The sequence below is a fragment of the Anomaloglossus baeobatrachus genome, chromosome 4, assembly GCF_048569485.1.
Source record: "Anomaloglossus baeobatrachus isolate aAnoBae1 chromosome 4, aAnoBae1.hap1, whole genome shotgun sequence".
In the NCBI taxonomy this organism is placed as follows: domain Eukaryota; kingdom Metazoa; phylum Chordata; class Amphibia; order Anura; family Aromobatidae; genus Anomaloglossus; species Anomaloglossus baeobatrachus.
In genome coordinates, this window is record NC_134356.1 from 335,172,192 (window position 1) to 335,196,493 (window position 24,302).

General features: G+C 37.9%; 1 protein-coding gene across 3 annotated transcripts in view; it reads right to left on the minus strand.

The window, feature by feature from the left end:
- TSPAN12 (tetraspanin 12) overlaps positions 1–24,302 on the minus strand; it is a 281,046-nt gene that overhangs the window by 16,268 nt on the left and 240,476 nt on the right. For all 3 annotated transcript variants that reach the window (XM_075342523.1, XM_075342525.1, XM_075342522.1), the window contains one exon: positions 3,566–3,709. In XM_075342523.1, coding sequence (XP_075198638.1) covers positions 3,566–3,709 — 144 coding nt within the window. The remainder of the gene's footprint in view (positions 1–3,565; positions 3,710–24,302) is intronic.

Consider the following 24,302-nt stretch of genomic DNA (forward strand, 5'->3'; position numbering starts at 1 on the left):
TCCGGTGCCTGTTCTCTTCTTACCATCTCCGTCCTCCTTCACAGCTCCATGTGGATGATGCATCCTACATCATCTACACAGAGGCTTTATTATGCTACAAAAATACTTTGATCTGCCCTCAGCAGGGCAGATAGAAATGCTCTTGCGCAGGAGCGCAATTGAGGCTCCTGTGTGGATGACGTAGGCCGCGTCTTCCACACAGAGGTGGGAAGGAGGACGGCGACTACACAAGATAGAGGAGGCACCAGACTCAAGACCAGAGACACCCAATGGACCTGGCCGCTCCACAAGTGAGTATAATAAAGGTCTTTTTTATGTTATACAGAGCAGACTGGGCACTTATATACAGTATTCTAGAATGCTGTATGTATGAGCTTACTGTGGTGGCTGCAGCTTATAGATGAAAATCCTGGTGACAGGTTCCCTTTAAAACCCTGATGTATGAATCCAGCTTAACATTTTCTTTTGTTTCAACATGAAAGTTGTAGCTCATTGTAATTCTTAAGCTGGGTTCACATATATCAGTTTAATTTTTTTATTCCTGAGCCCAACACAACTAATGGTCCAGCATCCATAGCCGAAAAGAAAAAATCTGCATTCAAAGCTGGATCGGTGCAAGGCAACAACTAATGCGCCAAATGCCAGGAGCAATCCAACTATAAAAATGGAATAATTTCTGGCATCAATTTCACTTTGTTGTTTCTGTAAAACACCAAAACACTGAATGGACCAATGTATATGTGAACCAAGCCTTATTTACTACACTTTTTTCTTACTATGAACTGATGGACTGGCTGAAACATAAACTTAGTACTAATCCCTATGAAATAATACTGTGAGGCACTGTGTGACACATGCGTGTGTATAAAACATACCAAGAGACCATCACACAGATGTACTATACAGCAAGTACAACATCAGTTGAGTATTCCTATTCTCTGTAATCTAACACAAAATTATCACAGTTCCTAGTATGTCTCCTTTATCCATTTCCAAGTTTACAGAGGGTTAATGCAGCACAGTTGTCATGTAGGCTATGCTATTATTGTGATAAGGGATGAATGACCTTTATTTTTATTAGAATTGGTGTAAACTAATTCAAAGGACCTGGTATATCGAGCCCATCAGTTATCTGTGGTTGGTGAACAGGACGCCAGAGAATCACATACTACCTGAAGGCATCAGTGGCTCCCCTTTAAATTAGCTGGCCTTGGCCAATATCCCTATTGTAGCGTGATAAACTTGACATTACGCCAGGCCTTGAAGTCAAAAAGAGCTATGCATACCACCAGTAAAGAGGCATTTTTTAGGGTTCCTATTGAGGCCAAAGATTACTTATGCGGTCAATGGAACAGGTCCTGAGATTCAATTTGCATCAACTGAGATTTTCTTTTTTTTCTGTATTTTAAGATGGAAACCGCCATCTTGTCTAAGGTGCTGTTTGTTCTGTAACAGCAGTTTGGACATCTGCTTTACAGTAGCTGTATAAAAATAGGAACCTGGAGCTTGGCGATAAGGTACCGTGTTGGGTTTAATAGAAAAGTGTTTAAGGTATGCTCTATTTGCAATTTATCTTTTTAGAGAGGTATAGGACTTAAACTCAGTGTCACTTATTGCAAGTAGCAGTCTTAAAAGTCAATATCAAGCCTATAACGAGCCTTGTCATATGACTTAGGATAAAAAGGCAAACCGGAATCTCAATTTGCAGACACACTGTTTCTGGGTATTGCCCCTCATCAGTGTTAATGGCTTAAATCCTAAGTTGTGCTCTGTGACTTGTACATTGTAAACATACAGAGAGTGAACTGCGAGTGTGAACTATTGTCATTGGTGGATTTTTTTTATACTTGCCTCCAGCTAGATAACAGAGGTCAAATTGGAAAAAAAAAATTGCCAAAAATGTAAAGTATTAGGTTTATAAATTATGATTTTTGTAAAAAAGTGATTTAGACAATATCTTAACTTTAAAAATGTAAAATACACTGAGCTTGGAGCTATACAATTGTACAGGGTATGCCATTTATATGGATACACCTAATTAAATTGGGAATGGTTGGTGAGATCAACTTCCTGTTTGTGGCTCATTAGTCTATGGGAGGGGGGAAACTTTTCATGATGGGTGATGACCATGGCGGCCACTTTGAAGTTGGCCATTTTGCATCCAATTTTATTTTATTTTTTCCAATGGGAAGAGGGTCATGTAACACATCAAACTTATTGAGAAATTCAGAAGAAAAACAATAGTGTGCTTGGTTTTAACATACGTTTATTCATTCATTAGTTATTTACAATATTATGACCACTTATGAAATGTGTTCAAAGTGCTACTCATTGTGTTGGATTGTCAAGGCAACCCTCTTTTCCCCCTCTTGACACACTGATAGCAACACCTCAGAAGAAATGCTGGCACAGGCTTTCAGTATTGTGGGCCAGTTGAATAGCCACCAAGGTCTCCCGATCTGACCCCCTTAGACTTTTATCTTTGGGGTCATCTAAAGGCAATTGTCTATGCTGTGAAGATACAAGATGTGCAGCATCTGAAACAATGGATACTGGAAGCCTGTGCTAGAATTTCTTCTGCGGTGTTGCTATCAGTGTGTCAAGAGAGGGAGAAGAGGGTTGCATTGACAATCCAACAAAATGGGCAGCACTTTGAACACATTTTATAAGTGGTCATAATATTGTAAATAACGAATGAATAAAGTTACGTTAAAACCAAGCACACCATTGTTTTTCTTGTGAAATTCTCAAAAGTTTGATGTGTTGCGTGACCCTCTTCCAATTGGAAAAAATAAAGTTGGATCCAAAATGGCCAACTTAAAAATAGGCGCCATAGTCACCACCCATCTTGAAAAGTTTCCCCCCTCCCATATACTAATGAGCCACAAACAAGAAGTTGATATCACCAACCATTCCCATGTTATTTAGGTGTATCCATATAAATGGCCCACCCCGTATATTGATTTGTTGCATGAAAATCCCAGAAGAGCTACATTAACATAAAATTGCGAATTTTAGACAGCAAACACATAGCAAGTTAAATCATACTACGAGTATAAGTTACTTGGATTTTAAAAATGTCTGTGTGGATCATTTGACAAGTGGGCATGTCTCTTAGTGAAGCGGAGACGAGGCTAAAGGAAAAAATTTGCAATTTAAAATGCAACAAGAGGCATCATGTTTTGCCGAATTTTAGGTGCAAAAAGTATCATAAACCATCCAAGAAGCGGTGTAAAGTCAAAGTTTCTAAAGAGGCACCAAATTTATCATCCAACATTAGTCTCTGTTCTAAATCTGTTGCATTTTCAGACTGTCTAGTGAAGGACTGACTGTGTACATATGAGACAGGGTTAGGAAATCTGCCCCAATGCGTCACAAAGGCATAATAAATAGAACATTCAGGAAAGGTTAAATTTTTAGTAATACTTCTTGACATCAAATAGAAAATGAATTTCCGTCTGAACTTTTGTGTGCTTTTGCATATCCACTATCTATCTGTATGGTCAATAAAATAAAAAAAATGAAACGTCAAACGTAAAAAAAAAATAGTAGAATAAATCTGTACCTCTTGATACAAATCACTGAGATCTCCATGATGTGCTTGTTTGGAGCAACCGGCGTATTCTCTCACACAGCAGGAATCAGGGGGCCAATCCATCTCTGTCATCTCCAACCAGTCTGTTAGGTATACCACTCCGCAGCACCTGAACTTTTTAAAAACAAAAGCATGCCATCATTAATCTCTTACCTAACTCTTCCACGGACCATAAGAGATGAAATGCAAGCAATCACAATTCTCCAAAAAGCACAAGCTTGCCATGTATTGACAAAGCCATTATGCATAATGGTAGCATTTTATTCTTAAGTAATGCATACACATATACAGTCATAAATTAGACCCATCTTTTCTCTAACTCAGCGGCCAGATCCTGGCAGTGCCTTCATCACACCTTATTTGCTTTATTATTTAAATAAAAATTGAGGCATGATTAATGACACGAAGCACACCATCCTTTACACAGGGCTGATAGCTATTGAAGTTATTGTTGACCAAGTGTGAAAAGTGAAACATTATACCTCTGTGCTAGGAGCTTAATGGATTATACAATGATTCATGGTACAATTAAAGATCTTTCTTGTTGTTCAGACTTGTACTTACAATACAGTTATACAGTACTAAAAAAAAGTATTAAAATATGCAGACATCATAGATCTGTTAAAGTGTCCATGAAAAAAACGCATTACAATTATTGAGAAAAAAAATAACTATAAATCATAGGGAATTATAGATATAGTGCTCAAGAAATGGTGTCTAATCTGTTTTTGGCCATTGACACCTCTCTACATGCTGTATGAAAATTCTTTTTTTTTTGTTTTCATGCCTGTTGATTGAGTGGGGTGTACATGGCACAATGTAAGGGCTGTGCGTTCTCAGCCAATAAGATATTTCTTCTGCTACTCCAAATCTCTCACATCAGAGAGAAACTGAAGCTCCATCCCCCTCTTTTCCCTCCTCCATATCTATGTAGCGTCTTGGTATAGAATTCTGAGGGCTAATGAGATTTGTCTGCAGGCAGGGGACGCACAGCCAACTGCTAATAAAGCATAGAACAAACTTTAAAGGGAACCTAACAGCAGATACATGCTGCCCAATATACATTCACGTAACAGAGGTCGGCTGTGTGATTTCAGAGAAAATACACTTTAAAAACTGCCTGGGACCGAACCACATATTTCACCAGTTAGAAAAGCAGTCCTGATGACTTCTTCTGACACGCTACCAATGGTGCACCCAGGGAGAGACTCATCACTCAAGGGGAGCTGGTGGGGAGAAGCTGCCAGACATGGCCTTCTCTACTAGTCACTCTTGGTTAATGGCCATTCTTTAATTCCACAGTATGTTGGAGTCAAACATATTGAAGAAAATTCTCTTAAGCCCAAAAGTTACAAAACTATTGTAGGAGTAAAGCCTTTATTGGCTAGCCAGAGAAATTTTATTTGCAAATTTTCAGAGCACAAAGGCCACTTCGTTAGATAGGTTTACAAATGAATTACTGAGACAAGTCCACAACATTTAAGAGGTGTTACAACATGACATTTGTGCATGGGACAGATTGGGTGATGCCTTCAAGAGATAAGCCAAGGAAATCAAATTAAGGTTTTTGTTACAAATTAAGATGTGGTGGGAGTTTTTGACAATAAAAGTAACTAACATCAAATTTTTGTGCTAACACGGTACCACAATATAATTTTATATGTTATATCAGAGTCAAACATACAAATACTGAATGTATGCAGCTGGTGTCTGATACATGCTGCCTGTGGATCTGGCAAGATGTATCCGCTGTCAGGTTTCCATTAACAGCCCAAGAATTTATCATACTTGACTGTTTGTTTTTCCTGTCTTTGTTCCAAGAGCCATAACTTATTTTTCCGCCAAAATAGAAGAATGAGGGCTTGATTTTTTTTTTAGGGAAAACTTGTAGTTTTAACCAGATTTTAGGTTCCCTTTAAAGAGAACCAAGCAGCTGGATTTTCATATATAAAGTAAAGCCAGTGCTATACTAGGACTAGGATGCTGAATAGAACCATACCTTTTGTTCTGAGATTGGATGTTTTATTTCAGAAATATGTATAAGTAAAGTTCCAGCAGTGCACTGCTATTTGATTGACAGATGCAACAGGGGTGGGAATATGGTGGTCGGGTCTTGCTATCTATTCCCGCCCCTGTCTGTCTGTCTGCACCGGAATTAATGTCTATGACTGCAACAGGGGGTGGACAGCCAGGCATGCAGACAGGGGCAGGAATAGATTGCAAAACACGACCCACATATTCCCTTCTTGTTGCACTTGTCAATCAAATAGCAGTGCATTGCTGGAACTTTACTTGCATATATTTCTGAAATACAACATCCAATCTCACAACAAAAGGTATGGTTACATTCAGCATCCTAGCGCCAGTATAGCACTGGCTTTACTTTATATATGGCTGGTTCCCTTTAATATAGAAAAATGTAAACCATTCTAGAAAGGCCTTCCACAAGATTTGGGAATATGTGTGTTTGAATATAACAATTTTATTTTTAGGCAAACCTCTCTATATATATATATATCCATAAGGCAATGGGTAAAGAGATTCATGCAAAGTGAATAAAATATATATGTTTATTAGTGTTACGGGGTCCTTCTCCCATATCAAACAATCAACAGAGCGAGAGATGGCTGTACAATCCAAAGTGCATTTATTCCAAGCAAATCAAATGGTCCATAACATAATCCACCACACAGAGGGTAAAAATACTAAAGAAACACGAATATAGTCCAGTAATGGGATAAATGTCCAGGTCTCTCTGAGGAGCCGCAGCTTTTCCCTCAGAGGTTCAATCCTGCTTCTTCTCTCTTGCAAGTCTCCTGCTCAGCCAGACTGTCTAATGCCCCAGGTAAGCAGAGAGTTTACAGTAAGTGGATCCCAGTCCCCCTCCCCCAGACTTAGGGACAGGAACACTACAGGGGGTAATCACCTACAGACAATACATTGTACACACAAGCAATACAAATAATGGACAGTGAACCAAGCGTAAAATACGAACCTACACAACATGATACACAGTGCATCTTATCCCACCATTACAATTAGATTCTTTAAAAAAATAAAATAAAAAAAAATAAATTAAACAGATAAAACTCCTATGAGGGAATACTCAATATGACAGGATGAGGATATCAGAGCTTTTTACAGAACCATCTTCAAATATACAGACTTCACTGAACATACATGATTAAATACTTAATGCAAATCATGCAAAAGGAGAATACAAATTTGCCATTGTTGCACAATAATGAATAAGGCAAAAAAACCCTGCTACTGCATATACACATTTAGGCAATTTAAGAGGCTATCTCAAAATTCCTACTGTTGTGTACTTCGCAATCAGGATTAGTTATTCTACTATTGCACTGACATAGCACATAAAAGTGCATATAATAGTAACACAAATATTGTCCATATATATTGCACATATCCTTAAATTTATTATTGGCACTTCTCTGTATGGAGATTGCTAATAAATACACAACTAGCCAAGTTAAAGGGATAACCACCTATCAATGCTCTTGTAGTAAAGTGAAGTTTGCATAGTATTGTTAAATGCCCGGTGTTCTCAGATTAGATCTCACATTTCTGTCATACTTTAATCACAAAACCATTTTAATGAAGAGCTCTTTAATCACAAAAGCGTTTTAATGAGGAGCTCCCGGCCAGGTGTTCCTTCACCTCGATGTTCGTTTCGCACCAGCTTCCTCGAGGAGGCCAGGCCATGATGTTTGACTGGTTTTCATCTGACTTCTATGGCCACTGGCTTCATGTTTCTTCCGCGTAGAAGAAACATGAAGCCAACGCACATAGAAGGGCGGAACACTACAGTGGAACATTGGTAATTGCGGTGTACAGGCACGGGATTTCAGGACCACAACTTGACATCACAGGGATACTGTGACGCTGATGGCAGGTGACAGATATACATTAATGAAGTAAGGAGGAGGGGCTATCTTTTGGGTAGCATCTGCCCCATAGCCTGGAAGAGCTCATTTACATAGAGAAATAAAAGCTAATTTTTCCACAAGAAAGCATCTGATATGAGACATACAGGTATTATTTTCAGCACTCTATTACCTGTATGCCCATTATAATAGGTTACATATGACAAATGAGGTGACAGATTCCCTCTAAGGTCAAGTCTGGATAAGTTTTATACTGAAAACCGAAGAAAAGCACCTGCCCAGAAGTCATATCACTTTATAAAATAAAATTTAGGCTATGTTCACACGCGGCATCTTTTTGTCAGTACATCTTGAATGCATCTTAAAATGCACCAAAACACACCGTGGCAAAAACGTATCAAAAACGCAATGTGTTTTTACCGTGTTTTGCCCAATGCGTTTTTTAAGTCAAATCGAATGACTGGAAGGGCTCAAAAACACGGTAAAAACGAAAAAGAATTCACATGCTGCATCTTGGGTGCATCTTGAAAAACGCAGACAATATGCAGCCAACAAAGATGCCCAGTGTGGACAGCAAAATCTAAATCTCATACACTTTTCTGGGAGAAGGAAATGCATGCATTTTGGTGCATCTGTGACCTCAAAAACGTACCAAAAACGCACCAAAATAAGCCCTGTGTGAACTTAGCCTAGGCAGAGAATCTATGTAAGATGCCCAATATGGAAGAGAAAAGTAACTTTCCAAATAATTGCAATATTACTCTATGCATTCACATCTAACATCTGTATATGATGTACTTTTTAAGGGGACTCTCTACCTTTCCTTAGACTCATTGCATGGTAATTAGATGCAAATGGATTGTTTTTCTGTCCATAAATAGTGATAATTGTTTACACGTTTACACAGACTTTATCTCTCATAGTGGAATTACTTGTAGTATGAAGAATTAGAAGGGTATTTTCAAGTTTGACAGTTATCCCTTATCCAAGCAATAGGGGATAACTTCCTAATCACTGAGGCACCAACCGCTACAGTGATCCCAAGAATCTGGGCTCTCAGCCTCATGTGACTCAAATATTTCCAGTGGTCCCATAAAATGAGCCTCGGTTCTTAGGATCACTGGGGTTCTCAGCGATCAGACTCCCAATGAGTAGGAAGTTATCCACTATTCTATTGATAGAGGCTAAATTTAAACTTGGGAATACAGTTTTAACCCCTTCAGCCCCGGGGCACTTTCCGTTTTTGCGTTTTTGCTCTCCTTCTTCCGAGAGCCGAAACTTTTTTATTTTTCTGTCAATCTTGCCATATGAGGGCTTCTTTTTTTGCGGGACAAGTTGTACTTTTAAATGATGATAAGGCTGCACATCAAACTTAGATAATGGTATAATGCCTAAAGCATATGGAAAAATATTGGAATATACAATGAAAAATGCTACTTGCTAATTTGAACATGCGAATAATGAATTGCATACCTGCCATGAATATAAGGAAAAAGGACATATTTAGCAATCGCATTGATCAATGTAACTGAGCCCCAAGACCTCGTCAAGGTATATCTCTATATTGGGGTCCCTAGCTCTGTGACCCTAACTGTGTGTCATCTCATTGCAATTAAAAACTGCTGTGGGTGGAGAGGGGTAACTAAGGACTTTCTTATATAGGAGATGGAAAAAACATGGCCAAAAGGGGCGGAGCTGTGTTCACATTCAGAAAAAAACTACATATAACTGAATAGGATAACTGAAGTGAGCACTAATATATATATATATATATATATATATATATATATATATTATGAGTGCAAGCCAACAAATACATACTATATATAAGGATAAGGCTGCACATCAAACTTAGATAATGGTATAATGCCTCAAGCATATGGAAAAATATTGGAATATACAATGAAAAATGCTACTTGCTAATTTGAACATGTGAATAATGAATTGCATACCTGCCATGAATATAAGGAAAAAGGAGATATTTAGCAATCGCATTGATCAATGTAACTGATCCCCAAGACCTCGTCAAGGTATATCTCTATATTGGGGTCCCTAGCTCTGTGACCCTAACTGTGTGTCATCTCATTGCAATTAAAAACTGCTGTGGGTGGAGAGGGGTAACTAAGGACTTTCTTATATAGGAGATGGAAAAAACATGGCCGAAAGGGGCGGAGCTGTGTTCACATTCAGAAAAAAAACTACATATAACTGAATAGGATAACTGAAGTGAGCACTAATATATATATATATATTATGAGTGCAAGCCAACAAATACATACTATATATAAGGATAAGGCTGCACATCAAACTTAGATAATGGTATAATGCCTCAAGCATATGGAAAAATATTGGAATATACAATGTTTGATGTGCAGCCTTTTTTTCTGAATGTGAACACAGCTCCACCCCTTTCGGCCATGTTTTTTCCATCTCCTATATAAGAAAGTCCTTAGTTACCCCTCTCCACCCACAGCAGTTTTTAATTGCAATGAGATGACACACAGTTAGGGTCACAGAGCTAGGGACCCCAATATAGAGATATACCTTGACGAGGTCTTGGGGCTCAGTTACATTGATCAATGCGATTGCTAAATATCTCCTTTTTCCTTATATTCATGGCAGGTATGCAATTCATTATTCACATGTTCAAATTAGCAAGTAGCATTTTTCATTGTATATTCCAATATTTTTCCATATGCTTGAGGCATTATACCATTATCTAAGTTTGATGTTCAGCCTTATCCTTATATATAGTATGTATTTGTTGGCTTGCACTCATAATATATATATATTAGTGCTCACTTCAGTTATCCTATTCAGTTATATGTAGTTTTTTTCTGAATGTGAACACAGCTCCGCCCCTTTCGGCCATGTTTTTTCCATCTCCTATATAAGAAAGTCCTTAGTTACCCCTCTCCACCCACAGCAGTTTTTAATTGCAATGAGATGACACACAGTTAGGGTCACAGAGCTAGGGACCCCAATATAGAGATATACCTTGACGAGGTCTTGGGGCTCAGTTACATTGATCAATGCGATTGCTAAATATCTCCTTTTTCCTTATATTCATGGCAGGTATGCAATTCATTATTCACATGTTCAAATTAGCAAGTAGCATTTTTCATTGTATATTCCAATATTTTTCCATATGCTTGAGGCATTATACCATTATCTAAGTTTGATGTGCAGCCTTATCCTTATATATAGTATGTATTTGTTGGCTTGCACTCATAGTATATATATATATATATATATATATATATTAGTGCTCACTTCAGTTATCCTATTCAGTTATATGTAGTTTTTTTCTGAATGTGAACACAGCTCCGCCCCTTTTGGCCATGTTTTTTCCATCTCCTATATAAGAAAGTCCTTAGTTACCCCTCTCCACCCACAGCAGTTTTTAATTGCAATGAGATGACACACAGGGTCACAGAGCTAGGGACCCCAATATAGAGATATACCTTGACGAGGTCTTGGGGCTCATTTACATAGATCAATGCGATTGCTAAATATCTCCTTTTTCCTTATATTCATGGCAGGTATGCAATTCATTATTCACATGTTCAAATTAGCAAGTAGCATTTTTCATTGTATATTCCAATATTTTTCCATATGCTTGAGGCATTATACCATTATCTAAGTTTGATGTTCAGCCTTATCCTTATATATAGTATGTATTTGTTGGCTTGCACTCATAATATATATATATATTAGTGCTCACTTCAGTTATCCTATTCAGTTATATGTAGTTTTTTTCTGAATGTGAACACAGCTCCGCCCCTTTCGGCCATGTTTTTTCCATCTCCTATATAAGAAAGTCCTTAGTTACCCCTCTCCACCCACAGCAGTTTTTAATTGCAATGAGATGACACACAGTTAGGGTCACAGAGCTAGGGACCCCAATATAGAGATATACCTTGACGAGGTCTTGGGGCTCAGTTACATTGATCAATGCGATTGCTAAATATCTCCTTTTTCCTTATATTCATGGCAGGTATGCAATTCATTATTCACATGTTCAAATTAGCAAGTAGCATTTTTCATTGTATATTCCAATATTTTTCCATATGCTTGAGGCATTATACCATTATCTAAGTTTGATGTGCAGCCTTATCCTTATATATAGTATGTATTTGTTGGCTTGCACTCATAGTATATATATATATATATATATATTAGTGCTCACTTCAGTTATCCTATTCAGTTATATGTAGTTTTTTTCTGAATGTGAACACAGCTCCGCCCCTTTTGGCCATGTTTTTTCCATCTCCTATATAAGAAAGTCCTTAGTTACCCCTCTCCACCCACAGCAGTTTTTAATTGCAATGAGATGACACACAGGGTCACAGAGCTAGGGACCCCAATATAGAGATATACCTTGACGAGGTCTTGGGGCTCAGTTACATTGATCAATGCGATTGCTAAATATCTCCTTTTTCCTTATATTCATGGCAGGTATGCAATTCATTATTCACATGTTCAAATTAGCAAGTAGCATTTTTCATTGTATATTCCAATATTTTTCCATATGCTTGAGGCATTATACCATTATCTAAGTTTGATGTGCAGCCTTATCCTTATATATAGTATGTATTTGTTGGCTTGCACTCATAATATATATATATATATATTAGTGCTCACTTCAGTTATCCTATTCAGTTATATGTAGTTTTTTTCTGAATGTGAACACAGCTCCGCCCCTTTTGGCCATGTTTTTTCCATCTCCTATATAAGAAAGTCCTTAGTTACCCCTCTCCACCCACAGCAGTTTTTAATTGCAATGAGATGACACACAGTTAGGATCACAGAGCTAGGGACCCCAATATAGAGATATACCTTGACGAGGTCTTGGGGCTCAGTTACATTGATCAATGCGATTGCTAAATATCTCCTTTTTCCTTATATTCATGGCAGGTATGCAATTCATTATTCACATGTTCAAATTAGCAAGTAGCATTTTTCATTGTATATTCCAATATTTTTCCATATGCTTGAGGCATTATACCATTATCTAAGTTTGATGTGCAGCCTTATCCTTATATATAGTATGTATTTGTTGGCTTGCACTCATAATATATATATATATATATTAGTGCTCACTTCAGTTATCCTATTCAGTTATATGTAGTTTTTTTCTGAATGTGAACACAGCTCCGCCCCTTTCGGCCATGTTTTTTCCATCTCCTATATAAGAAAGTCCTTAGTTACCCCTCTCCACCCACAGCAGTTTTTAATTGCAATGAGATGACACACAGTTAGGGTCACAGAGCTAGGGACCCCAATATAGAGATATACCTTGACGAGGTCTTGGGGCTCAGTTACATTGATCAATGCGATTGCTAAATATCTCCTTTTTCCTTATATTCATGGCAGGTATGCAATTCATTATTCACATGTTCAAATTAGCAAGTAGCATTTTTCATTGTATATTCCAATATTTTTCCATATGCTTGAGGCATTATACCATTATCTAAGTTTGATGTGCAGCCTTATCCTTATATATAGTATGTATTTGTTGGCTTGCACTCATAATATATATATATATATTAGTGCTTACTTCAGTTATCCTATTCAGTTATATGTAGTTTTTTTCTGAATGTGAACACAGCTCCGCCCCTTTCGGCCATGTTTTTTCCATCTCCTATATAAGAAAGTCCTTAGTTACCCCTCTCCACCCACAGCAGTTTTTAATTGCAATGAGATGACACACAGTTAGGGTCACAGAGCTAGGGACCCCAATATAGAGATATACCTTGACGAGGTCTTGGGGCTCAGTTACATTGATCAATGCGATTGCTAAATATCTCCTTTTTCCTTATATTCATGGCAGGTATGCAATTCATTATTCACATGTTCAAATTAGCAAGTAGCATTTTTCATTGTATATTCCAATATTTTTCCATATGCTTGAGGCATTATACCATTATCTAAGTTTGATGTGCAGCCTTATCCTTATATATAGTATGTATTTGTTGGCTTGCACTCATAGTATATATATATTAGTGCTCACTTCAGTTATCCTATTCAGTTATATGTAGTTTTTTTCTGAATGTGAACACAGCTCCGCCCCTTTCGGCCATGTTTTTTCCATCTCCTATATAAGAAAGTCCTTAGTTACCCCTCTCCACCCACAGCAGTTTTTAATTGCAATGAGATGACACACAGTTAGGGTCACAGAGCTAGGGACCCCAATATAGAGATATACCTTGACGAGGTCTTGGGGCTCAGTTACATTGATCAATGCGATTGCTAAATATCTCCTTTTTCCTTATATTCATGGCAGGTATGCAATTCATTATTCACATGTTCAAATTAGCAAGTAGCATTTTTCATTGTATATTCCAATATTTTTCCATATGCTTGAGGCATTATACCATTATCTAAGTTTGATGTGCAGCCTTATCCTTATATATAGTATGTATTTGTTGGCTTGCACTCATAATATATATATATATTAGTGCTCACTTCAGTTATCCTATTCAGTTATATGTAGTTTTTTTCTGAATGTGAAGACAGCTCCGCCCCTTTCGGCCATGTTTTTTCCATCTCCTATATAAGAAAGTCCTTAGTTACCCCTCTCCACCCACAGCAGTTTTTAATTGCAATGAGATGACACACAGTTAGGGTCACAGAGCTAGGGACCCCAATATAGAGATATACCTTGACGAGGTCTTGGGGCTCAGTTACATTGATCAATGCGATTGCTAAATATCTCCTTTTTCCTTATATTCATGGCAGGTATGCAATTCATTATTCACATGTTCAAATTAGCAAGTAGCATTTTTCATTGTATATTCCAATATTTTTCCATATGCTTGAGGCATTATACCATTATCTAAGTTTGATGTGCAGCCTTATCCTTATATATAGTATGTATTTGTTGGCTTGCACTCATAATATATATATATATTAGTGCTCACTTCAGTTATCCTATTCAGTTATATGTAGTTTTTTTCTGAATGTGAACACAGCTCCGCCCCTTTCGGCCATGTTTTTTCCATCTCCTATATAAGAAAGTCCTTAGTTACCCCTCTCCACCCACAGCAGTTTTTAATTGCAATGAGATGACACACAGTTAGGGTCACAGAGCTAGGGACCCCAATATAGAGATATACCTTGACGAGGTCTTGGGGCTCAGTTACATTGATCAATGCGATTGCTAAATATCTCCTTTTTCCTTATATTCATGGCAGGTATGCAATTCATTATTCACATGTTCAAATTAGCAAGTAGCATTTTTCATTGTATATTCCAATATTTTTCCATATGCTTGAGGCATTATACCATTATCTAAGTTTGATGTGCAGCCTTATCCTTATATATAGTATGTATTTGTTGGCTTGCACTCATAGTATATATATATTAGTGCTCACTTCAGTTATCCTATTCAGTTATATGTAGTTTTTTTCTGAATGTGAACACAGCTCCGCCCCTTTCGGCCATGTTTTTTCCATCTCCTATATAAGAAAGTCCTTAGTTACCCCTCTCCACCCACAGCAGTTTTTAATTGCAATGAGATGACACACAGTTAGGGTCACAGAGCTAGGGACCCCAATATAGAGATATACCTTGACGAGGTCTTGGGGCTCAGTTACATTGATCAATGCGATTGCTAAATATCTCCTTTTTCCTTATATTCATGGCAGGTATGCAATTCATTATTCACATGTTCAAATTAGCAAGTAGCATTTTTCATTGTATATTCCAATATTTTTCCATATGCTTGAGGCATTATACCATTATCTAAGTTTGATGTGCAGCCTTATCCTTATATATAGTATGTATTTGTTGGCTTGCACTCATAATATATATATATATATATATTAGTGCTCACTTCAGTTATCCTATTCAGTTATATGTAGTTTTTTTCTGAATGTGAACACAGCTCCGCCCCTTTCGGCCATGTTTTTTCCATCTCCTATATAAGAAAGTCCTTAGTTACCCCTCTCCACCCACAGCAGTTTTTAATTGCAATGAGATGACACACAGTTAGGGTCACAGAGCTAGGGACCCCAATATAGAGATATACCTTGATGAGGTCTTGGGGCTCAGTTACATTGATCAATGCGATTGCTAAATATCTCCTTTTTCCTTATATTCATGGCAGGTATGCAATTCATTATTCACATGTTCAAATTAGCAAGTAGCATTTTTCATTGTATATTCCAATATTTTTCCATATGCTTGAGGCATTATACCATTATCTAAGTTTGATGTGCAGCCTTATCCTTATATATAGTATGTATTTGTTGGCTTGCACTCATAATATATATATATATATATTAGTGCTCACTTCAGTTATCCTATTCAGTTATATGTAGTTTTTTTCTGAATGTGAACACAGCTCCGCCCCTTTCGGCCATGTTTTTTCCATCTCCTATATAAGAAAGTCCTTAGTTACCCCTCTCCACCCACAGCAGTTTTTAATTGCAATGAGATGACACACAGTTAGGGTCACAGAGCTAGGGACCCCAATATAGAGATATACCTTGACGAGGTCTTGGGGCTCAGTTACATTGATCAATGCGATTGCTAAATATCTCCTTTTTCCTTATATTCATGGCAGGTATGCAATTCATTACTCACATGTTCAAATTAGCAAGTAGCATTTTTCATTGTATATTCCAATATTTTTCCATATGCTTGAGGCATTATACCATTATCTAAGTTTGATGTGCAGCCTTATCCTTATATATAGTATGTATTTGTTGGCTTGCACTCATAATATATATATATATATATATTAGTGCTCACTTCAGTTATCCTATTCAGTACTTTTAAATGAAACCATACGTTTTACCATATGGTGTGCTGGAAAACAGCAAAAAAATTCCAAATGCGGAAAAATTGCAAAAAAACTGTGATGGCACAATAGTTTTTGGGATGTTTTATTCACGGTGTTCACTATATGGTAAAACTGATGTGTGGGTGTGATGCCTCAGGTCGGTGTGAGTTTGTAGACACCAAACATGTATAGATTTACTTGTATCTAAGGGGTTAAAAAAATTCACAAGTTTGTCCAATAAAAGTGGCGCACGTTTTGCGCCATTTTCCGAAACACGTAGCGTTCTAATTTTTTGGGATCTATGGCTCAGTGATGGCTTATTTTTGCGTCTCGAGCTGTCATTTCTAATGGTACCATTTTTGCGCAGATGCTACGTTTTGATCGCCTGTTATTGCATTTTGCGTAAAACTTGCGGCGACCAAAAAATGTAATTTTGGCGTTTGGTAAACGGCGTAGTGGCAAAAAAAAATCCAATCAGATTAATTGATTTTATATTTTGATAGATCGGGCATTTCTGAACGCGGTGATACCAAATATGTGTATATTTATTTATTTTTTAACCCTTTAATATTCAATGGGGGGAAAGGGGTGTGATTTGAACTTTTAGGGTTTTTTGGTTTTTTTTATATTTTTTAAAACTTTTTTTTACTTTTTTTATTTTACTATTCCCCCTAGGGGGCTATAGCGATCAGCAATCCGATCGCTATTATCTATCTGCTGATCACAGCTATACAGCTGTAAACAGCAGATTCAGTCACTTTCTTTTTCTCTCTGCTCGCGGCCGAGGGAAAACGAAAGTGAAACTTCATAGCTGCAGGCGTCATCACATGACCCTGTGCTACGATGGCAATCGCCGATAGTCACGTGATCACGCACGTGACGTCCGGTGGGGGCGGCGGTAAGTAAAAAACATGGCCGCGCGCATTTAGATCTTGCTGCCAGACTTTGGCAGCAAGATTTAAGGGGTTAATGGCCGCGGGTGGAAGCGTTTCCACCCATGGATAGTAGGCTCACATGTCAGCTGTTGAAAACAGCTGATATGTGTGCCGATCGCCGCCTGCCCGCGGCAGGGGGCGGGGCTTAACGGGATATGCTCCATGACGGATATATCCGTCCATGGTCGTGAAAGGGTTAAGAAAATAACAAATCTGAATACTAAGTTATTGCAAATGTGTAAATAAAAAACAATATCAACTAAATAAAATCTAACATTTTCTTAATTAACTTTTTTCTCCACCTAAAATGTATTTAAAAATTCTGTCAATGAAAACAAACATTATTGGGGCACTATAGTTGCCAAAATATGTTCAATTGCCATCAGCAGACACAAAAGCTATTCCACCCAACCTCCCATAAATATTCATGTTTCTGAATAAAGAGGTTCATCTAAGGGATGCAAGTAACCGGTAATCTCTTGCAATTTTTTAAAGTTTTCCCTTTGCTAACTTATCTACTCAAAGAATGAAAGGATTATTTGTTGAAATTAGCATGCCTTATCATTGTTATCTTCAACATTATGTGTACGGGATTAGCTGGTCCTGCAAAAATTATGTTTAGCTGACTTTGCTTTGACCTGAACCTGTCATGAGGATTATGCATGTTAAAGTAAAGGTATGGCCATAAGATTCAATATATACCTTCAGCAAAGAAATCTGCATCCTGGTGGTTGTTTAATCTGCATTTGGCTCTGCTCTGGCACCTCCGCTTGACTCTGGTGTTTACATCTCTTTCTTGTTTCAAAGGTTGTACCAACATCTCCATCGGTGACGCTTATGCAGTTTGACTTCCCGATAGTCTTCAGAAAAATGGTGCCGTGGCGGTGCATGTGCAGACATATATCTTGTCTCATTGAGAAATCAAAATCTCTATCTGCACCATGCCACTGAAGACCTCCGAAAGGTCAATTTGCACATGTGCCTCCACTGGCACCTTTTCAATCAGTATACCAGCACTATTATAGTCATACTTTTTTTCTTAACTTGCATAATCATGATGACAGGTCATTCTTAATGTGTATTTACAACGTTAGTCAGAAAACAATCCTCTGAAATAAACCAGGGCAGAATGTGGCTCGCTGTGAGTGTTCCTGCCCCTCGTACAGTAAATTCTGATTTGATTCCGATGCAGGTTCTGGCACAAGACTAGTTAGCTCAGATATCTATAGCAAGTGCTTGGAAGTCTCCATCAATTATTCTTGATCAAGCAAAACTGAAACTTTCATGGATCCTGGTTAATGAGAAACTTTCCAATATCCTCCTGGATCGAATTCCTTTATTGGAAAAGATTAGGTCCCATTAGATTCAATACTCTGAGGACATGCTAATACTCTCTGTGCTGTAAATTCATAAACTAAGTTGTCATTAGTCTGTTTTTGGAGAATTAGATCTAGAGACTTTCTCCTGCTTCTGGTTATTTTGTGACTTTTCTTCTAATTTTACACTTTCCTCTAGCTCTGGTCTTGGGCTTAATCCCAGGAATTCTTAGGCCAGCGTTCAACAAGCTAAATTACTATGACCAATGTGTGGGATTATTCCTAATAAATTAAGATAATCATCATATATTTTTATATAATATTGTTGTAGTATCTTGAGACCAGAGAATCTCACCTTTTTTTCTTTTTTCATGTTCTTGTGTTAAGAGTTTATTAATTAATGCTAACCATTGGACTACAGACATTATATCTAATGTTATGTCCAATTTGCAATCTCTTAGTGAATTATACAGTTATACAATGTTATTTTAATTCTCTTAATAAAACATTTGAAACAGGAAAAATGTTACATATACAAAGATGTCCCCCTTATTACTCCCTACTGGCAGTCATGAATCATGCCATACACGACATCTCCACTCACATACATTCCACAAGACAGAGTTCTGCAAATTGGTGACATGAAAATGTCATGTGGCTGCTTTATTCAATAGGATTGTTGCTGGTGGGAGACACATCCTTGTGACTAAGTTCCATTGCCACCAGATGGAGTTCTGTTAAATATAATTCATCATGTATGTTTTTTTTAAGCCTTTTTTTTTTTTAAATCACTTCCCTTTTTTGTCTTGTAATATTAGTTGCAGTTTTTAGTGCCAAATAACATAAGCGATTCACGACTTTCTGTGAACGATTATAAAAATGGTCTTTTTTTCTGTGTTGAACTGTTTTTGCAATCGTTTGATGCCAAAATTCGCATGTTGTGCCAAAACACTTGCACACTCAAAAATACACCACAGAGAAATTTGAGTGGTATGGTGCCAAATTTTCAACTTGTTAAAAAACTGCAATTGATTAATCAGGTGAAATAACTGGAATGGCAAAAAATGATTAAAGGAAATCTGTCAGCAGGTTTTTGCTATATAAGCTAGGGACCGCATGCTGCACAAATTAAAAAAAGAGAATTCAGAGATGCCTGACTTGTCATTTATTTATTTGCTATGTTTTTCTAAGCAGCAGGACTCTTATTGCTTGAACTACAATGTAACATGCACGGCAGTCTGGCACCCCCCCTCCTCTGATTGACACTTCAATGTCAATAAACAATCTCTATTGAGAGCCTGGTGTGGGCGGGACAGTTCTCTCAGCTCTGCTACATGATTAAATCTAAAAATTCTGATTGTGTCACAACAGCGGCATCCAGTAATCTACCGTATTTTTCGGACCATAAAAAGCACTTTTTTCCCCCCACATGTTGGGGGAAAGTTGGGGGTGCATCTTATAGTCTGACTATAGGGCTGCAGCCGGGAACGAGGGTGCTGCGGTGGAGCGGGTCATCAGGGGCACGAGCAGGCAGCAGCAGCGCCTGCCGTGACCACGTGGGCCCGCTCATTACATATGCACGCCCATCCTCCCGCCCATCTCTCAGCGCTGAAGCCGGCACTGACAGGTGGGCGGGAGGACGAGCGGGGACGCACGCATAGTAAAGAGCCGGTCCACATGATCACCCCTGGCAATTACAGCCTGGAGTGATCATGTGCGGCTGTATTCACTGCCCCCCGCGCGTCATCATCAGCGCGGGGTGCAGTGAATCAGTGTACTCACCCGTCCCCGTGTGTGGAGCCGTCCCCCTGCAGCACGCGATGTCTTCCTGTCTGTGCCGGTCAGCTGATCTGTGCTGGTTAGCTGATCGGCACAGACAGGAAGACATCGCTTGCTGCAGGGGAACGGCTCCACACACACAGGTCATTGCCGCTGAGAGGAAGATGATCGGTGCTGGAGGGAGTGAGGAAAAGGTGAGTATAAACGTTTATTTTTTTTCTCTCTGCTATAGGATACAGGCCATATACCAGGATGGTATATGAGCACGATGGGGGCATATAGCAGGATGGGAGTATATGAGCAGGATGGATGGGGGGTATATGAACAGGATGGGGGTATATGAACAGGATGGGGTATATGAACAGGATGGGAGTATATGAGCACGATGGGGGCATATAGCAGGATGGGAGTATATGAGCAGGATGGATGGGGGGTATATGAACAGGATGGGGGTATATGAACAGGATTAGGGTATATGAACAGGATGGGGGTATATGAACAGGATGGGAGTATATGAGCAGGATGGGGGTATATGAACAGGATGGGGTATATGAACAGGATGGGGGTATATGAACAGGATGGGAGTATATGAGCAGGATGGGAGTATATGAGCAGGATGGATGGGGGAAATATCAATAGGATGGATGGGGGGTATATCAATAGGATGGGGGTATATGAACAGGATGAGGGAAAATGAGCAGGATGCTGGTATATGAGCAGGATGGGGGTTTATAGCAGGATCATATACAAGGCAGGAGGATCATTACCAGGATGGGGTACCTTAGTAGAGAATTTGGGGACATTACCCCCATAACAGTGTCAGCAGCAGATCCTCGCCCCATAACAGTGTGTCATGACCACATTTTTTTGCTTAAAGTTTTATTTTCCTATTTTCCTCCTCTAAAACCAGGGTGCGTCTTATAGTCCAGTGCGTCTTATAGTCCGAAAAATACGGTAAGTGATACATCATTGGATTCAGAATCTCTTTTTCTATGCTGATCTCAGATGAGGTAGCAAAAACCTGCTGACAGATTCCCTTTAACAAAAAATTACAGGCAACAACATATAAAATAGACTTAAAAAAAACTGCAAATAGAAAAATAAATTGGGTGTAAACAAAATAGTGTGCAAAACACAAAAAAAACAGGCAATGATGACTTGGAGCCATAGTACGGCCCATAGTATGGGGATGGGAGCAATGTATACAAGTAGCAGTAGCAGGTGCTGAATGAATACATGACTTGCAAGCAGTTCGCGCAAAAGAGCTTCAAATTTACTTTTTATTGGAGCAACTATTGTACAAATGTTCTTTACCTGTCATCCTCTGCACCATGTGTGTTAAAGGAAAAAAAGGGGAACATTTTTAAAAAAGAAAGAAATGACAAACCTTTTTTATTTCTAGCAAAATTTCCACTTGTGGACTATTAAAAAAAAAGAAAGCTATTTTCAATCTAACATTTTAGACTATAGGTTGCCCAACATTATGTAATTATGCAATATATAGGGATGTCATCTATTAAACAGAGACTGTCTCTTCTCTTTAAGGCAACCTTGTAAAGCAATACAGATATTTATGTCCGTCGATAATATTTGGTTACTGCTCCTCCGAGAGTTTCCTAATTACACAACCTCAGCTTGTTACTAGATGAAATTTATGAGCCCCATACCTAATCTAATAAATAATCAAATGTCATAAAGGACCTATGTAGAATCCATACTTTATGCAATAGTATAGAGATTAATGGAACAGAAATTGTATACTTTTTTTTATAAATGTATAAATCTGCATGAAATGAATAAAGCCACTGTATAGAGTGATGGATCTAGATTTATTCCTGAGCTTTTCTCTATTTAGGTGCTATACCCACTGGAAATCTTACCTGATACTTAACTTATGAACCATACATCACCCAATGATTGCAATATTCCACTGCAAATAGAATTCATGTCAAAACAAAGTTTTTTTTATTTATTTTTTTATGGAAAAAAAAAATGCCTTGGGCAGCAGCTTCTGAAGACAGCAGATGAATAGTGCCCAAGTGTCAATGTGGCACATTTAATCATTATGCGGAGATGCTATTTATTTGCATGCAAGCCCAATAAATCTTCTTCAAAGTCACAGTTATAGAGCATGTCTTCATTTGTCAATGTCCCGAATCTGATGTTTAATTTACTATAATTACAGGAAATGCCTCCAAACTTTAAAACCTTTGCAAGTAGGTCGATTAATCTGCTGCTCGCACTCAGCTCTCACTCTCTTCATGCTATAATTGAAAATCTGTATCTCATTGTTTTATGACTCAAATTCATCTCCCAACTTACGGCAGGATAGAGGCTGGTGGAACAATTGGATCTCTGCATACCATTTATTAGGCATGTCTTGTGTATAAAACATTCACTCCAGCCTGGTGACTAATATATGGGCACCGAGCTATGATTTACAAGGCAGTCATTTACCCAGCAATGTGTAACACGGAAAAATGCAAATCCCATTACATATATGAAAACAAACAATTTATATTCATTTCTTTAATTATGCTTCCCATAAAACACAAGATAATTTCTCTTTCTTGTATTCTGATCATTTAAACTGAAATTGCATTATCATAAAAGCACAATATTAAAAAAAGAAAGATGAATATAGTCAGAGGAAACACAAAGAATCAGTAATTAGGTGATATGGGATTTTTTTTATAATATACACATACAATGATTACAAAATAATAGGAAGACATTGTGTATTATGTTTAATGCAGCTATGGGGGGATGCTGGCTCTAGTGGGCAGCATGTCCCCACCCACTGCTTAGACTATGGCGGATTATCAAGCTTCATCTGGATGGTTATCCTCTATCTAGAGCTGTCAGAGATGCGAGTCACACGACGTTGTGTCTATTAAGACCCTGCTGCTCTCTGCAAAGTATGTAAAGGGGTGTCATGCTCACCAGACATATAGTGCCGTGTATTCGGCCCCCTTAAATTTTCAACGTTTTCCCACATTTCAGGCTTCAAACAAAGATAAAAATGTTAATGTTATGGTGAAGAATCAACAAGTGGGGCACAATTGTGAAGTTGGATGAAATTTATTGCTTATTTTAAACTTTTATAAAAAATAAATAACTGAAAAGTGGGGCATGCAATATTATTCGGCCTCTTTACTTTCAGTGCAGCAAACTCACTCCAGAAGTTCATTGAGGAACTCTGAATGATACAATGTTGTCCTAAATGACTGATGATAAATATAAGCTACCCTTAGTGTAATCAAGTCTCCGTATAAATGCACCAGCTCTGTGATAGTCTCAGTGTTCTGTGTAAAGCGCAGAGAGCATCATGAAGACCAAGGAACACAACAGGCAGGTCCGTGATACTGTTATGGAGAAGTTTAAAGCCGGATTTGGTTACAAAAAGATTTCCACAACTTTAAACATCCCAAGGAGCACTGTGCAAGCGAACATATTGAAATGGAAGGAGTATCATACCACTGCCTGTGGTATACATGCCTGCGTCTGTAGGAATGAGATCAGATTGTCGGTTATACACTGAGAAATATTTCTCTGTCCCATTTTTTTTACCAAACCAGTGATCTACATATTCCTGCTTGATATTCGAATGTGATGGACCAATACAGATTACAGATCTAAAATAACATTAAACTGGGTTAACCACCTGTGGAGCCAATTTATTTTTTTATTTAAATGCATCTATTTAAAATAATTTTTGCAATATTAAGTTTCAATAAAAAGTTTGCAATTTGCTCTACAGACTGTCTTCTAGCACATTCAACTGTGATGTAGTCTGTGGCCATAAATCACCTGAGAGGAGCTCAGGTAATGGCAAAGAAAGATAAAAGAGTTTTAAACAGTTGTATGTGTGTGTATATATATATATATATGTACATACAAAAAATATATATATAAAATTAAACTGCACATTAGCTTACAATAGTTGGTGTGCGGGAGGTACAGTACAAGTAATGTTTTGTACTG